This window comes from Mercenaria mercenaria, chromosome 3, assembly GCF_021730395.1.
Source record: "Mercenaria mercenaria strain notata chromosome 3, MADL_Memer_1, whole genome shotgun sequence".
In the NCBI taxonomy this organism is placed as follows: Eukaryota; Metazoa; Mollusca; class Bivalvia; order Venerida; family Veneridae; genus Mercenaria; species Mercenaria mercenaria.
Genome location: NC_069363.1, coordinates 67,652,600 through 67,669,915, shown reverse-complemented (window position 1 = coordinate 67,669,915; position 17,316 = coordinate 67,652,600). Strand labels below are relative to the sequence as shown.

General features: G+C 36.4%; 1 protein-coding gene across 12 annotated transcripts in view; it reads left to right on the top strand.

Annotated features, from left to right (window-relative positions):
• The window catches only part of LOC123524481 (adhesion G protein-coupled receptor L1-like), a 95,963-nt gene that overhangs the window by 24,396 nt on the left and 54,251 nt on the right, over positions 1–17,316 (top strand). For 5 of the 12 annotated variants that reach the window (XM_045302702.2, XM_045302700.2, XM_045302704.2 and 2 more), the window contains one exon: positions 13,802–14,467. In XM_045302702.2, the coding sequence (XP_045158637.2) occupies positions 14,404–14,467 (64 nt within the window). In that variant the 5' untranslated portion in view covers positions 13,802–14,403. Of the gene's footprint in view, positions 1–12,638; positions 12,834–12,873; positions 13,015–13,450; positions 13,475–13,494; positions 13,619–13,801; positions 14,468–17,316 lie in introns of those variants that run through there. The other 7 variants (XM_053538838.1, XM_053538839.1, XM_045302698.2 and 4 more) reach the window with 7 other exon arrangements.

The window sequence follows — 17,316 nt, the reverse complement described above, 5'->3', positions numbered from 1 at the left end:
GGTTAAGCTACAGCTTTGCAACTTCGCACTACCGTCATTGGATGACTATGTAGGCCAAGAAACATAACTCTGATGTACATTTTGAAAGAATTATGGCCCTTATTTTGAATTTCTTGGTTAAAATATATTAGCTACGGCTTTGAAACTTTACACACTTGTTTATCATAGTTAGATGACTATGTAGGCCAAGAACCATAACTCCGATTTACATTTTGTAAGAATTATGGCCCTTTTTGTACTTAGAAATTTTGAATTTCTTCGTTAAAATATATTAGCTACAGCTTTGAAACTTTACACACATGTTTATCATAGTTAGATAGAGGAGGCCAAGAACCATAACTCTAGCCTACATTTTGTCAGAATTATGGCCCTTTTTGTACTTAGAAAATCTGTCCAGCACTTGCAGATGAGCGATGGCACCCATAGGCGGTGGGCTTGTTAAACAATATTGCCCACATAACCAAAAGCACAAAAAACATTGACATAATATCATGATCATCTGCAGAACTATTTTGGTTTTGATGAGTTTCTGGATTGTCTATGATAATAATAATATATCTCTATCTGTATAGTAATAACAGTATGTTCTGGAGGGTTGTTGTTGCTTCCTTTCATTTTTCTCTTGATCATTCAATTTTGTAGAAATATGATAAGTGGGACATTAAGAATAAAGATATCATGACAACATAAAGAAAATATGATGATGTACAGGCCAGTATCTATGGTGTGATGTTTTTCTCTGCTGAGATATTAGCTGGTAATTTCTGATCTCACACATAACAATAGTAATGGAAGTATTAACCTTACACCTTGGCAAATTGTAAGATAATTCAACTTCAAGCACAAGATGTACCTTCAAACCATATTTCAAATACCTGCAGATATTTCAAAATACTGAGGCGGTTCTGAGAACACACAGAGATGTCTTAGCAAACTCAGATGTATCCCATATTACTGAGAGATGCCTTAGAACACTCAGAGATATCTAAGAAGACACCTAATATCTTAGAATACCCAGAGACATCTAGGAATACCCAGAGGTATCCAAGATACCGAGAGATATCTGACAATATTCAAAGATGTTTAAAATACACATACTGGTTTTAGAATACTCAGAGATGTCTCAGAATACTCATGCTGCATTTACACGTAGCCACGATGTCCACGATTTGAGAGAAGCATGGTGAGTGTAGGGGGTCATGGGATCGAATCATGGTGATCTTGAGGGAACTTGGTGGAATCATGGTGATCGTAAGGATTGTGACAAAATTTTTGACAATCAAAATTTTTTCCATGTTTATCCCGATTTATCATTAAATCTTGAGAGAGCGTGATAGAACGTGGAAATCATAATAGAGCGTAGTACAGCTTAACAGACCTTAACATAGCGCATTAGACCTTGATGCTCCATCGCATAAGATAGTGAAGGGTTATTTTATCACCAGTGGCCAGATGTCTGAGGGTGAGGGCCAGCTTCAGTCCAGGTGATAGGGGTTCTCGTCTGGTACTTTGCTGTCTGTACTTGGTGTATTCTTTCCAGGATCTCATCAAATAGATCTGGAGGCATCCTTACATGGTTGACATAGGAGCCAACATCTTCACGCCAGAGTTCTCTGTTGAGAAGTTGAGAGTATTGTCCCAATTGGTGCCGTCGGTTTATACTTACCTATGGTCTCACCCAGCAGGTCCTAGGCCTTCTATTTCTTTTTCTCCTTCCTCTCTCTTCTATCCTGTCCCGTTATGTCTCATGTTGCTGCTGCCGATGAGTAACTATATAGGCATACATAAAAATTGTCAATTCAGGATCTTTTTCATCTCTTGGATGCATAGCTCATTCCTCTTTGGAATCTCTGGAGAGAATGAGAGGGTGACCCATGCTACCTATTTATACTCCAATTGTGCTCAAAACGTGACAATCTTGATCAAATGCTGGCCATAAATTGTAGGAGAGCTTAACAAAACTTGATAATGCGAGGGATCTAAATAGAACATGACAAAACGTGATAGCATATCGTGGTAATCGTAAGAGAACTTGAGAGAACGTAATGAAAATTGTGGCAGAATCGTGTTGGTTTCGTAACAAAACGCTACAGGTGGTAACAAAACGTTCTGAGAGCACAAGAAAGCATAGGAAAGCATAGTAATACAAAATTCAAGCAATAAATCTTGGAGCTTTGCGCTTTTTTTAAATCACGGACATCGTGGCTAAATGTAAACGCAGCATCAGAGATTTTTTAAATACAAATAACATCTTAGAATACCTGGATATGTCTCCAAATACTCGGATATATCTTAGATACTCATGTCAACCTAGAGATGTCTAAGAATACTCAGAGTTGTCTTCAAATACACAGAGATGTCTTAGATACTCAGAGATGTACTCACAGATGTCTAGAAACACCCAGAAATGTTATAGTATATACATAAATGTCTTAAAATATCCAGATATATCTTGGAAAGAACACTAAAAGATTTCTTAGAATGCTCAGTGTCAAGATGTCTTAGTTTACTCAGAGATGTTTAAAATAATTTTATGGGTATAAGAATACTTAGGGATGTCTTGAAATACATGAACCAAGTATTTAGAATATCTGGATATGCATTAGAATACCAAAAATGTTACCAGTTCACTTTGTTTGACCTCAGGGTCATCAGAGAAATTTGTAAGAATACTGACAGATGACCTCAGGGTAAAGTCATCAGAGATACACATAAGAATACTGACAGATGACCTCAGGGTAAAGTAACCAGAGATACACATAAGAATACTGACAGATGACCTCAGGGTAAAGTAACCAGAGATGATACACATAAGAATACTGACAGATGACCTCAGGGTAAAGTAACCAGAGATACGCATAAGAATACTGACAGAAGACCTCAGGGTAAAGTAACCAGAGATACGCAGAAGAATACTGACAGATGACCTCAGGGTAAAGTAACCAGAGATACGCAGAAGAATACTGACAGATGACCGCAGGGTAAAGTAACCAGAGATACGCAGAAGAATACTGACAGATGACCTCAGGGTAAAGTAACCAGAGATACACATAAAAATACTGACAGATGACTTCAGGGTAAAGTAACCAGAGATACGCAGAAGAATACTGACAGATGACCTCAGGGTAAAGTAACCAGAGATACACATAAGAATACTGACAGAAGACCTCAGGGTAAAGTCATCAGAGATACACGTAAGAATACTGATAGAGGAACTCGGGGTAAGATAACCAGATATACACATAAGAATACTGATAGAGGAACTCGGGGTAAGATAACTAGATATACACGTAAGAATACTGATAGAGGAACTCGGGGTAAGATAACCAGATATACACATAAGAATACTGATAGAGGAACTCGGGGTAAGATAACTAGATATACACGTAAGAATACTGATAGAGGAACTCGGGGTAAAATAACCAGATATACACATAAGAATACTGATAGAGGAACTCGGGGTAAAATAACCAGATATACACGTAAGAATACTGATAGAGGAACTCAGGGTAAGATAACCAGATATACACATAAGAATACTGATAGAGGAACTCGGGGTAAGATAACCAGATATACACATAAGAATACTGATAGAGGAACTCGGGGTAAGATAACCAGATATACACATAAGAATACTGATAGAGGAACTCGGGGTAAGATAACCAGATATACACATAAGAATACTGATAGAGGAACTCGGGGTAAAATAACCAGATATACACATAAGAATACTGATAGAGGAACTCGGGGTAAGATAACCAGATATACACATAAGAATACTGATAGAGGAACTCAGGGTAAGATAACCAGATATACACATAAGAATACTGATAGAGGAACTCAGGGTAAGATAACCAGATATACACATAAGAATACTGATAGAGGAACTCAGGGTAAGATAACCAGATATACACATAAGAATACTGATAGAGGAACTCGGGGTAAGATATGCACATACGAGGGGTTATCGCGAAGTTCATATAAATTGCTCATAACATTTATTTTTATTCCAATACACCTGAAACTGCATTATCAAAAAGATCAATTTAATTGCAGATAAAATATGGAGCAAAATAACTACTGGTACTGATACAGAACATAAGGTTTTTTACCTGTAACTTTTTTATTTCTGCAATTTGTAATCAATGGTTGGTATCAAAATAAAGCTTAACATTTGCTGAAAACTTTACATAATTCAAATTTATATTTAGTTAGCAAACTCACACAAGTGAGGCCCTGAAAGGGGTTAGTAAAATGGGGACTGTAAGCAGGTTGACTGATGATAAATTCGAACACTTTGTCATTTACAAAATTTTCTTCGTAGTATTATATTGAAACTTTCCCCAAAAGGCTGCAACAGTCATTCCTGATCAAGTAATGAAAAGTGACCCAATGTCAGGCCTTCATGTGGCGACAGTGAGCATGCGCAAAAAAACACCCTCTTCCCCAGTAATTTTGGATAAATATTTTTTATACAGATAAATGTAAGTTATTTATTTAAACAGAATATTTACCAATTTTGTTTTATTTTCACCAGTTGGTGTTGTAAATGGAAACTATTAGATGGTGTATTCAGTTTTATAAATAACCGATTGCAATCAAATATTTCCAAGGTGGTCGACTTTATCATCTGTCCAGGTTTATCATCAGTACCAGTATAGCAACAATTAATGGTATCCTTGGCAACACAACAAGCCCTAGTCAGCGCGCGCAAAAATGTGTATACTTTTTATTATTCATTCATCTTAAATAATGCCATTTTTACACTTTTCTTAAAGGTGAAAATCCGTGCAAATCTTAAACATTAAACGTCAATGTTGTGACGTCATTTCCGTAAAATTCAACGTTGTTTAGTACATCCGGTTTGAAAATAGCAACTTGGTTTATTTGAATAGTCAAGGAAACTGTACCAGCATCATGACGTCAACTGGAGACATTGAATTAAGGAGCGTCATTAAATTTTGTGTCGGTATAGGAAAGACACCAGCGGAAACGATTGAAATGATGAAAACTTGCGATAATTTGAAGGAGTTTAGCCCGGCAGATGTCTACAAATGGCACAAAAGATTCAAGAATGGCAGGAAATCAATTGAAGATGATAAGAGAGAAGGTAGGCCTTGGATAGTGGTGCCAAGTGTTCGAGAAAAAGTGGGGGGTATCATCTGGGAAGACAACTTTGAGACAGATTGCCAGTGAACTCGACATATCTCCTTCAACTGTGCAAGGGATTCTTATGAAAGAGCTACCCAGGCGAAATGAAGGTCATATGACCGTGGTAGTTCATGGTCATTTGTCCATGGTCGACCACATTTTGTTAAATGGCACCACGGTTTTTGATAGTCAATAATCACCATAGTCGACAGTGGTTGTGGACCACGGTCAACAATGGTCTGAAGAGGAAATGGCCGGCTTTGGACCTGGATTGGGTAATCCTGCACCAGGATAATGCTCCTGCACATAAGGCCAACTCTACACAGAGATTACTTTACTGGGATTTGAACTCTTGGAACACCCTCCCTACAGCCCTGACTTAGCGCCCATGGATTTCAGAATGTTTCCCGAGATTAAGACTCCCTCCATGGACAACGCTTCCAAGATGTTGCTGATTTGACATTGGCAACCCGTCGAAAAAGTTTCACAACTTGACACAGACTGGTACCATGAGACATTTAACAAGTGGATTGCAAGACATCAGAAATGTGTAGCCTTGCGCAGTGACTACGTAGAGAAAGTGCGTCGTTCATTGGACCTGGATGAGGTGTGACGTTATTTGACATCGTTTACGTTTTTGGTGTGTGCCGAGTGACTCATGGTGACTGTTTTTGGATCGATGTAACTATCAAACTTTTTAATGGATTCGTTTAATATTTATTAGGGAGTATCATAATTAATTTAACATAATTGTGGTATATTTTTCAATTTTTTTATTAGCAACAGAACACAAATCACAGTATATTTATACGAACTTTGCGATCACCCCTCGTAAGAATACTGATAGACAACCTCAGTGTAAAAGGTAACCAGAGATACACATAAGAATACTGATAGACGATTTTTGTGTTAGGTATCCAGATATACATATAAGAATACTGATAGGCGATCTTTGTGTTAGGTATCCAGATATACATATAAGAATACTGATAGGCGACCTCAGTGTAAGGTAGCCAGAGATTGCATAAGAATACTGACAGATGACCGAAGGGTAACCAAGAGATGCACAAAATTCTTGTGCTAAGATTTCTTGAACTTTAAATGCTGATCAGGGCCTAAGACCTGGTATAGTACCTATTTATATTCTGTTCTATTTATAAGCCAAACATCATATTTTGTTTTAGGTAGCCTCAGCCATTTTTTACTGCGATATAATTATGTGGTTTAAGGTAATATGCGCCACCTAACGAAAGTCAGCGGACCGTTATGAAATTTTGCCGAATCAAAATTGACGATATTTCCGACTGACTGGTATTTTTTTCATTTTTCTGTTATTCTCCATTTTGCTGCTGTAAATCTTCAAACATGGCCACTGACGTCATTTTTTCAGCAGAGCGCAAAATGACGTACTTGACTGGTTTTTCGAGTATCGTTTTTATATACAACTAAAAAACGACAAAAATCCTTTATTTTCAAGTTTATATTAAAATTATCTCTCCAGTTATATATAATATGTCATGTTTATTTCAACGTCACATCAGAGGCAAGCGATTTATGAACGCAAAATACGTAAAACTGACATTGTTTCACCCTAAATTTCGCGTAAAAACGCCTATATCTTAAAAACTGTGAGATAGTTTTTTGAATAAATTTCAACAGAAGTACAAAATTTCTATTGCTATCGATTCCTTAAAAGAAAAATGGGGGTCACCGATTTAGATTTCGCTCTTTTTACCGTTGCACTTCCCCTACCCCTAGTAAAAATAATGACGTTTTCATACTTATTTCGTAAAATTCCATTAATTCACATTCAGTGTTTTCTTCTGTTGTGAATATAATGAAATAATATCAGTTTCTGCTGTTGGATATAATGAAATGATATCACAATAATGATAAAATGAAGACGTTTTTTTGTTTATTAAATTTTTCAAACAGATGAATGTTTTCTAGAAAATGTTCTATACATGACAAATAGAGATGTTTTATTACAGACAATTTTGCCTAAGTGCCTGTGCACTCTATATAGTGTTTCGAAGAGTGCGCAGTTAATGATTCCATCTTTACATAGAAACAGTTTACAGAAATTTAGATTACGCATACAATACTCTAATGAGGAGAGAAAGGAATTTGTCCCATAAGTTTATTTAGGGTGTTAAGAATCACATGTACACTAAGATGTTCACACTGCAAAGTTTCGCTCGTGGTACTTTTGATTAATGTTTAGTACTTTAACAAAATACTTGTTTTGTTTATATATCCCGGTAAACAAATGTTACAAACAACACCGAGGATAGTATGCGCCTGATATCAGAAGACACAGGTTCATACATGTGCTATATATCCCGACAAAATTATAAACGTCTGCTTGATATTAAGCAGCAAATTGAATAAAATGCTCACAAAACGTGAGCACGGCTTTATATATTACCCTATTTTATAATTTAATTTTATACTACAGTCATGTTTTACAAAGTCTCCATTTTATTTTCTGGCCACATTTGGTTAATTAAACTATCGACCGTGCGCATGCTTTCAATGCCTTTAAAATGAGACATTTGAAATTGTGGCATTTGTATGGTTTGAACCTACGTCTCCTGATATCAGACGCAAACTTTCATCGGTGTAGTCAATCTAGATGGCGATCTTAACATTTGAGCCAAGCCATGAGAAAACCAACCAAGTACGTTTGCGACCAGCATGGACCCAGACCAGCCAGCGCATCCACGCATTCTGGTCATGGTTCATGCTGTTCGCTAACAGTTTCTCTAATTGCAATAGGCTTTGAAAGCAACAGCATGGATCCTGACCAGACAGACTGCGCGGATGTGCATGCTGGTCGCAAAGCCACTATGTTGGTTTTCTCATGGTGCAGCTCATTTATGTTTTGACGTTAAAGTGACAGATATTGAACAGTCACTGTAGTAGCATGAATGACAAAGGGACTAAAATATAAAAAAGAATGTGTAAGAACAAAGAATCAGTCTTTATATTTCCAAACTGCACTTTTAGCCCCGATAATCTATTGTTTTAATAGAACCTATGTAAAAACTGCACTCATGTATCGAAATAACTGCATTTTTATTAAGACCGCACCGTCTTCTACGTTTTCTTATAAACCATTTTATCTTGTTTACCTCACAAGAACCGGCAAACTGAATTTTCGGCTGGATAGTTCGAACTTTTACCTGTTTCCTCTCCAGATAACGGTTTGTGCACACAAGTCACGTGCAGAATTATTTTCTAGAACGGTTCCTTTTGTCCCTATCATGTGTTCGACAGAATACCAAAGTAAGATAAAAATACACTGACATGGAAATATCCAGTACTGGCATGAAGCATACCTGCGTGAACATAAATTTAAAAGTTAACGAAGTCTAAGATGAACACCAAAATATCCGGTAATAGAATCTCTTTAAGATTGACTACAAACATTTTGCTTAGAACTTTAACATTTGATGTGCTTCACTTTTCTGCTAAGGTTTTAGCGTTTTGACAAATGTTTTTAATTTTATTAAATTTAAACAAAGTTTGCTTAAGAATTGAAGCTGCAACTACAAATAAAAATCAGCGTATTCTAGGTGAATACAACTTTCAGCTAAAATGCACTTTACCAATACGTATATCCTGTTTCAATAAAAAGGACTCTTTGTGTTTCTGTGTCATGTATAGGAGAGCAATTTCCTGAAATTATTCATTTATTTCAATAATTTCATTTAATCATATCTTCTTTTTTATCATTACTGGAATTTAATAGCATTATATCCACTAACAGAAACAGAAATGGAATTAAAATTTATGAAAATTTACGAAATATGTATAAAAACGTTGTTATTTTTTACTGGGGGTAGGGGTAGCGCCACGGTAAATAGAGTGAAATCTAAAACGGTGACACCCATTTTTCTTTTACGGAATCGATAGCGATTAAAATTTTGCACGCTTGCTCAAATTTATTAAAAAAACTATCTGACAGTTTCTGAAATATAGGTGTCTTCACGCAAAATTTTGGGTAAAGCTCGACGTCAGTTTTGCGTTCATAAATCGTTTGCCTCTGATGTGACGTCGAAATAAACATGACATATTATACATCATTGGAGAGATAATTTTAATATAAACTTGAAAATAAAGAATTTTTGCCGTATTTTAGTTGTATATAAAAAGGATAATCGAAAAACTAGTCAAGTACGTCATTTTGCGCTCTGCTGAAAAATGACGTTAGTGGTCATGTTTGAAGATTAACAGCAGCAAAATGGAGAATAACAGAAAAACGAAAAAAATACCAGTCAATCGGAAATATCGTCAATTTTGATTCGTCAAAATTTCATAACGGTCCGTTGACTTTCGTTAGGTGGCGCATATTACCTTAACTTGAGGTTTTTAGTGTCATGTTGTCTTGTATACAAAAAGTCAGTAATTGTTGACATCAGAATGAAATTCTTAATAAATATTGTTTCTGATAAGATGGGGTAGGATAGCTGTTACAACTAAGTAGAATCCATCATGCAGAAGTCAGTAAAGACTATGACCATGAAAATGACTTAATATATATTTTTATTTAGCATCCATACCCTCCCCTACCGATTAGAATTTTATAGTGTGTGGGAGGATGACTGCTTGTAGGGGATCAGCTTTCTTGATTTCAGATAACATGTATCATGTTTAGAGGTTTTATCTAATAACAATTTCACCTCCCAGTTTGTACTAATTCACTAATCTTTTCTTATTCAGGTTTTTGTCACAAATTCATTCACTCAAATACAGCAGACCCATTTGGCTGATAAGTACACTTCAGTACAATTATTTACAATCTTGTGAACATCAAAATCTTTTGTTATTACTTTATCTTTAAATCAATCCTTTATTTTTGGGGCTGTGCTGAACACATTAACTCTACTTTTGGAAATGAATAACAGTCAAGATCTAGTTGCTGTTCTAGGAGAGTATGCCAGTCAATGTCAGGTTGCTGTTCTAGGAGAGTATGGCAGTCAATGTCAGGTTGCTGTTTTAGGAGAGTATGGCAGTCAGTGTCAGGTTGCTGTTTTAGGAGAGTATGGCAGTCAGTGTCAGGTTGCTGTTCTAGGAGAGTATTCCAGTCAATGTCAGGTTACTATTCTGGGAGAGTATGCCAGTCATTTTCAGGTTGCTGTTCTAAGAAAATATGCTATTCAATGTCAGACTGTCGTTCTAAAAGTGTACGCCAGTCAATGTCAGGTTGCTGTTCTGGGAGAGAATGCCGGTCAATGTCAGGTTGCTGTTCTGGGAGAGTATTCCAGTCAGTGTCACGTTGCGGTTCTGGGAGAGTATGCCAGTCAGTGTCAGGTTGCTGTTCTGGGAGAGAATTCCAGGTCAGAATCAGGTTGCTGTTCTGGGAGAGTATGCCAGTCAATGTCAGGTTGCTGTTTTATGAGAGTATTCCAGTCAGTGTCAGGTTGCTGTTGTGGGAGAGTATGCCAGTCAGTGTCAGGTTGCTGTTGTGGGAGAGTATGCCAGTCTGTGTCAGGTTGCTGCTGTGGGAGAGTATGCTATTCAGTGTCAGGTTGCTGTTGTGGGAGAGTATGCCAGTCAATGTCAGGTTGCTGTTCTGGGAGAGTATGCCAGTCAGTGTCAGGTTGCTGTTTTATGAGAGTATCCAGTCAGTGTCAGGTTGCTGTTCTGGGAGAGTATGCCAGTCAGTGTCAGGTTGCTGTTGTGGGAGAGTATGCTATTCAGTGTCAGGTTGCTGTTTTACGAGAGTATTCCAGTCAGTGTCAGGTTGCTGTTCTGGGAGAGTATGCCAGTCAGTGTCAGGTTGCTGTTCTAGGAGAGTATGCTAGTCAGTGTCAGGTTGCTGTTGTGGGAGAGTATGCTATTCAGTGTCAGGTTGCTGTTTTATGAGAGTATTCCAGTCAGTGTCAGGTTGCTGTTCTGGGAGAGTATGCCAGTCAGTGTCAGGTTGCTGTTCTAGGAGAGTATTCCAGTCAGTGTCAGGTTGCTGTTTTATGAGAGTATGCCAGTCAGTGTCAGGTTGCTGTTGTGGGAGAGTATGCCAGTCAGTGTCAGGTTGCTGTTGTAGGAGAATATGCCAGTCAGTGTCAGGTTGCTGTTTTACGAGAGTATTCCAGTCAGTGTCAGATTGCTGTTCTGGGAGAGTATGCCAGTCAATGTCAGGTTGCTGTTTTATGAGAGTATTCCAGTCAGTGTCAGGTTGCTGTTGTGGTGTAGTATGCCAGTCAATGTCAGGTTGCTGTTCTTGAAGAGTATGCCAGTCAGTGTCAGGTTTCTGTTCTGAGAGAGTATGCCAGTCAGTGTCAGGTTGCTGTTGTAGGAGAATATGCCAGTCAGTGTCAGGTTGCTGTTCTTGAAGAGTATGCCAGTCAGTGTCAGGTTGCTGTTCTGAGAGAGTATGCCAGTCAGTGTCAGGTTGCTGTTCTAAGAGAGTATTTCAGTCAATGTCAGGTTGCTGTTGTGGGAGAGTATGCCATTCAGTGTCAGGTTGCTGTTGTGGGAGAGTATGCCAGTCAGCGTCAGGTTGCTGTTCTGGGAGAGAATTCCAGTCAGTATCAGGTTGCTGTTCTGGGAGAGTATGCCAGTCAATGTCAGGTTGCTGTTCTGGGAGAGTATGCCAGTCAATGTCAGGTTGCTGTTCTGGGAGAGTATGCCAGTCAATGTCAGGTTGCTGTTCTGGGAGAGTATGCCAGTCAATGTCAGGTTGCTGTTTTGGGAGAGTATGCCATTCAGTATGTCAGGGTTGCTGTTCTGGGAGAGTATGCCAGTCAATGTCAGGTTGCTGTTCTGTGAGAGTATGCAAGTCAATGTCAGGTTGTTGTTCAACTAACATTTTCTGTTCACATTTTTAGCTCGACTATTCGAAGAATAGGGGAGCTATCCTACTCGCCCCGGCCTTAGCGTGAGCGTCACACAGATGTTAAAGTTTGCGTACCACCCCATATATTTTCAAAGTCCATTGAGATATTGCTTTGATATTTTGCATACTTGTTTAACATCATGACCCCAGTCTGTAAAAAGGAGGAGGCAACTCTATCAAGCATTTTGACTGAATTATGGCCCCTTTTTGACTTAGAATATGCTTATTGTAATGTTATAGTTTTACTCATAGCTTATATTATACTGTCAAGCACTGAGAATAGTTGAGCGCGTTGTCCACTGACAGCTCTTGTTTTCTGTATAATATGGTCACTCAGTCTGCTTAGTGGGTTCAATTGTAGAGGTCACAAGTTGGTCCCTATCACCTAGTGAAAGAAGAGATATGTTTTATGACATAGCTGTTTATGGTCATAGCTTGTTATTTTATAGCCTCTGTGTAACAGCTACATCAAATATTTCCTCCACTATAAACCAGTGGTCATAAATTATTATTACATGTACTATAAATACCTAACTGGCATATATTAAATACTTTTCCTGGTCTCAGATTAATCTAAAGGACATTTTCACATTGTGTATTGTAAAGTAAGATGATATGTTTGCCCCAGCGGAGATATTTAAACATCATAGAATTAACTGTCAGCGTTGACATTTGAATTGCATTCGCCTTTTATACCACTTTTTGAGTGGTATTTTATGAATGCCGTTATTGGTCCATAGCCATGTATGTTTTGTACTGACAGCAGATGAGATTTTGTATTACAACACACACTGTTCTAGATGGGTCGCATGGACTTGCATTTTTGGAGCTTCATTATCAGGTTATTCACTCCTGTATAAATTTAGTGAATTACAGCAGTTTGGAATATACATTTTACTTTTGTGTAATTTGGAAAAAGGATTGGAGTGAAATTTGTGTTTTTGTGTATAGATCTACTGGATGTTAATGGATATACTTACTATAAAAGAAATATTATGTAGCACTGCTCAGAAGTATAATGTGTAATATTATATTGTTTAGTGTTACTTTGACCTAACTTTTTTCCTTTGAGGCTTCACTGTCATAATTATTACAGAGATATAGTTTTTACAAAAAAACCCTACAAGATTGGGTAAATTGCCACTGCAGACTCATAATAATGTTTTGTTATATTTTGAAAATAGTAATGAAGCTAGGATATCTTTCCATATGCATTTTGAATTCAGTTGTATCACATTTTTATATATGACTACAATTTGCTGTGTTATATATTCATGACACTTAATTCTCCATTTGTCATATTTTGTTTCTATATTGGTAAAAGATACTTGAAATATATATACTAGTACACCATGAAATAAGCTGGTCCATGATTTTATTACCGGTACATTCACATTGGGATATTTTTGTGTTTGCGAAATTATGAGTCATGCTGGGAATATTAACTTTTGTTATCTTAAAGATTAAAACATGGCGTCAGAGGTATTTCATTGTATCAATAAGAATACGACCATATTTGTAAACCTGACCTGGTGTGACCTAAACCGTGTCATGATTTGACTGCAAACACTGTTGATATGTGATCATAGATAAACAGTTTGAAATTGAACAACAGTATTACTTAACGTGTGTTTTCTTTTATTAAAAGTTTTAACTTTCCTTTTAAAGCCTATTACACAAACAGCTTAAGATGGTGATCTTGTTATTTCTTAAATATATCGCTTGATTAAGTTATTGAACTTAACGCTTGATGTGTTTCAGAACAGTGTATTAACATTTAAATATAAAGTGCATAATTTATATTTTCAGTTGTTGAAGTGTAATACCATCGGAAAGAAGGAAAGTTAAGGAGGTACTGAGAACATGTGCTAAAAGGATATTGGAAAACCACCAAAGAAATTCCATCATTGAAGTGCAAGACGTAGAATCAGGATATTTAAAGAGATTTAAGAGTTGTGTTGTTAGAACTTAGTTTAAAAAAAAAAACAATGTGAAGGAAGAGTTGATTCGGTGTGTTTTTTTTTTTCATGAAACTATTTTAAGCATTGGACATATTATTGTCAGTAATTGCTGTAAAATTGATCATTAGCAGTTCAGAGCAGGATCAAAAAGAATTCATAGCTTTTTGCTAAATAATAAGTAACAGCATTTATGTAGAACAGGTGAACAATCTTTATTCCCATGTAACAATTTTAAGGACTACATGATTAGTACACTGACAACTTTGATAAACTTGTAAGAAGGACTAGCAGATAACTGTTGATTTTATAAGAAGTGTAAAAACGATGAAGAAGTGTAACAGAAAATAGCTTGTAGTTGAATAGTTGAATTTTAAGAAGTATAACAGAAAAACAGTTGTTGCTTCTAGGAGTTTAACAGCAGTGTGGAAGAGTGGATGATAGTGTCACAAGATGGGATATCTGCTAACATTGTGCTTCCTCATCCTTAGTTTGACCTGTCTTCTCAAGGCTGATTGTAAGTATATACAGCCTACATGCATGCTACAGTTCATGAAAATAATATATCAGTTACTTTCCCTTTTCGAGCCTGCTTGCTGTAATGGCTGTAAGGTATTAGCAGTCATGCATCCATCTCGAGGGCTGAGCGCGAAACTGTTGTATATTGTTTTTTATTCATATACAGTTACAATAGTTTCACGCATTTTGTCTTCATGCAGACTATAACTTTGATATTTCTTATATCAAGAAGAAATGTTTTCCTCACTGAGACAGTGTTGTGCATAAACTCCAGGCCCTTATGTCAAAGGTCAAGGTCACAGGGGTCTAAGGTACTGTAATACCTACTTTGACATGCATGAAGCATTCTCTTTATCATTTGGTAGAAATGTTTGCTGCAATGAGACAGAGGGCTTTGCTCAAAACCCAGGCCCCTATCTTAAAATTACAGGTTAAATTTTGGGTTAAAGGTCATTTTAGAGCCATCTTTTGGCCTAGTCCAACAAATTTGACGGGATCCTAGGAAATATTGAGATAATTTTTTCATATGGGCAATATCCACAGATTGCCCCATCACAAAATTAATATAAAACAATCTGAACGTAAATTATTTTGACTATCTTTTGGCCATATGTATGACTTGTATGGGGCTATGTTTTTGTTTTGTTTACTTTCCCATGCCCATAGCAGAAATTTTTGTCTAAATGTGAGAAAGTGTCATAAGCAAGACCCAAGTCTGTATCTCAAAGGTCAGGGTCTCAATAAGGGGTCAATACTCATGTCAGTTGACTGGGCTGTAGATTTGACTTGCATGGAGCCATGTTTTAAATGGTTGAAATGTTTGAGTCATTGAGACAATGGGTTTGATATTGTGGTCCTCTATAGCAACTAGAGGCAACTACTGTTCATTGTAAATTAAGAACAGCCTTAATTATCAGAAAAAAAAGAAAAGAAATCAAATATTAAAAATGTGCATGTATCATGCATTTTATTTAAAAGAAATCTTTTATTACTTTGAGTGAGAATTTAGATCCATTGCCCTAAGTTTTATGAATAAAATGATAGGACATGGTCACGGCTGCTATTAAAATCCGAGCTCCACCACCAAAAAGTGGTGATAAGGAATGGAGTTGTCCACATTTCCTTGGTGCTGTTTTCATTAGTTTTAAATTTTGAAGATTTACATTCTGTGTATTGTTTCATTGAGAGAACTTATTTTGAGATAGAAAATGTTATGATACATTATATTAATGAAATTTCCTTAAGAGGCATTTTCAGGAGTTGTTACTGTGCAGTCCATAGTGCAGTTGCTCACTGAAACTCCTGTTGGGTTAAATATAAAGTTAAATAGTTGCGGACGGCTTCGCACACCTTGCCTTAATCAAAACAAAGTGTGAAAAATGTTCAGTTAGTAAAGGCAAAAAGGTCTGGCCCCATGTCTATAACGGAAAGTCAAACTCAGTGAAAAACAGAGATGCCTGTTTATAAGTAAGAAAATGGAAAGTAACGAAAGTGCAGTATATGATTGTTATTGTTTATTTTTATGCAAGATGTAAATATGCATGTTGTAATGATTTATTTATAGTATATATATATAGGAAATCTTTATTTATGATATAAGCTGACAGAGATAAGCAAAAGAAGAAGTATTTGCTAAAATAATTGATCTAGAAATGAGTAAAAAAAATTTAAAAATAAACAAAAATCTGAGTAACTAATTTGAATATCTCAGAAGAAAGACAGGTTATGGTTATGGTATATGTCTGTTGTATATGATTTAAGCTACTTATACAGTAAAAAAATGAAAAAAGTTGTCCATAGGAAAATAAAATGTGATAGAAAATGTGCAATTTTAATTACATTTTAGTATTATCCAAGAAATTTTGGCAGAAGTAAAAACTACTTACTTATATCAGTTATATAATGTTCTATGTACTCAATTTGATGAACGTGTCAGGAAACTTAATTCATAGTTTACTTCAGTTCCTGGTTCTCTTACCAATTTCAAATTGGTTGTGCATTTATCCTGTCTATAGAAGGTGACATACCCATATAATTCCTGAAATTGATAGATTAAATATTTAAAGTTTTGTCTGTTGAAAAAAATCCAGTAAAATATATTTCTAAATGTGTATTTTTACATCAGTAATGTTCCTATAGTGTACGTGTTCATCGAAATGTAGTTGGAGTATACAGACGGATATCAAAATGTTCAAACGTCCATATTACGAGAAAAGATTTACATTCTAATTTTTAGCTCATCTGATTTTTTGAAAAAAAATGATGAGTTATTGTCATCACTTGAGCGGTTGTCGGCGTCGGCGTCGGTGTCGGCGTCGGCGTCGGCGTCTGCATCGGCGTTGCCTGGTTAAGTTTTATGTTTAGGTCGGCTTTTCTCCTAAACTATCAAAGCTATTGCTTTGAAACTTGGAATACTTGTTCACCATCATAAGCTGACCCTGTATAGCAAGAAACATAACTCCATCTTGCTTTTTGCAAGATTTATGGCCCCTTATGTACTTAGAAAATATCAGATTTCTTGGTTAAGTTTTATGTTTAGGTCAACTTTTCTCCTAAACTATCAAAGCTATTGCTTTGAAACTTGGAATACTTGTTCACCATCATAAGCAGACCCTGTACATCAAGAAACATAACTCCATCTTGCTTTTTGCAAGATTTATTGCCCCTTTTGGACTTAGAAAATCAGTTTTCTTGGTTAAGTTTTATGTTTAGGTCAGCTTTTATCCTAAACTATCAAAGCTATTGCTTTAAAACTTGCAACACTTGTTCACCATCATAAGTTGACCCTGTATAGCAAGAAACATAACTCTGTCCTGCTTTTTGCAAGATTTATGGCCCCTTTTGGAC